This window comes from Buceros rhinoceros, unplaced genomic scaffold (genome assembly GCF_000710305.1).
Source record: "Buceros rhinoceros silvestris isolate BGI_N320 unplaced genomic scaffold, ASM71030v1 scaffold18695, whole genome shotgun sequence".
NCBI classification, from domain to species: domain Eukaryota; kingdom Metazoa; phylum Chordata; class Aves; order Bucerotiformes; family Bucerotidae; genus Buceros; species Buceros rhinoceros.
The window spans coordinates 19,158-20,222 of record NW_010411354.1 but is presented as its reverse complement, the minus strand read 5'-3'; the positions used below and the strand labels follow the sequence as shown (position 1 = coordinate 20,222).

Sequence of the window (1,065 nt, the reverse complement as noted above, 5' to 3'; positions counted from 1 at the left end):
GGGCACAGCCGCGTCTCCGTTCCATGCTGCCGAGCCAAAGTGCGAAGAGCCCCCTTCTCCGCAGCACCCAAAGAGCTCTGATTTTGGGAGGAGCTGGCTCGGCTCTAGCAACGCCCAAAGCTTTCCCTATGGCAAACCCAGTGCTGGCAAGCCCCGCTGCTCCGTGCTGGAGAAGGTCAACAAGTTTGAGCAGCGAGAGCAGCCTCTGAGCGCCAGTGTCCCCAGCTTCGGCCAGCACTACGGGCCGAGCAGGACGAGCCAGCCCTCCAGCGCCAGGTGCTCTCTGCCCAGCCTGGAGGACGTGCGGGGTAAGCTCCGCGAGCCGGGCCAGTTGCCCGGCGAGCCAGGCAGGGTCTCCAGCCCCTCTGTCAGGAACGGGCGGCTCGAGGAGGCTGACTGGCGCCCCATAGAGCTGCAGATGGCGGCTTCGGCGAAGCAGGCGAGACCCAGCGAATACTACAGCCTGTGTCCTGAAAATGAGGTGCAGATACGGGCGGCTCCGCTGCTGAGGAGTAAAAGCACCTTCCAGCTGGGAGGTGAGCCTGAGAAGGAGCTGCTCTGGAAGGACAACACCCAGGATGCCCACGGCTCGCAGCTGGACACGCCATTTAACAGGGCCTACAGGAACAGCATTAAAGACGCTCAGTCCAGGGTGCTGCGGGCCACTTCCTTCCGCCGCATCAGCCCCCCGTTCGGCAGCGCGTCCAAGAGGACAGCCCAGAGGCCTGCCTCAGCCCACATGAGCATGAGGAGCACGGCAGCATCTCCCCACACCCCGAAGGAGAGGCACAGCATCACGCCGACGGAAGGCACCCTCTCCACCCTGGACTACAGCCGGACGCAGCAGGTCGTGCGCATCGGGGGCCGGAAGCGGCTGACGGCAGAGCAGAAGAAGCGGTCTTACTCGGAGCCGGAGAAGATGAATGAGGTGGGCATCTCCGATGGGGAGCCGTCGCCTTTCTCCTTCCAGAAGAAAAGCATCCATTTTGCCTTCCCAGAGAATACGGTGGCTGACCGGCGTAAGATCTTCGAGAGGGACGGCAAGGCCTCCTTGGCAGCCAGCCT

The 1,065-nt window shown here is 63.6% G+C and overlaps 1 protein-coding gene across 1 annotated transcript in view; it reads left to right on the top strand.

Moving 5' to 3' along the window:
- Positions 1-1,065, top strand: part of SHROOM3 (shroom family member 3) — a 17,936-nt gene that overhangs the window by 3,878 nt on the left and 12,993 nt on the right. The window contains exon 6 of the mRNA XM_010136000.1: positions 9-1,058. Coding sequence (XP_010134302.1) covers positions 9-1,058 — 1,050 coding nt within the window. The remainder of the gene's footprint in view (positions 1-8; positions 1,059-1,065) is intronic.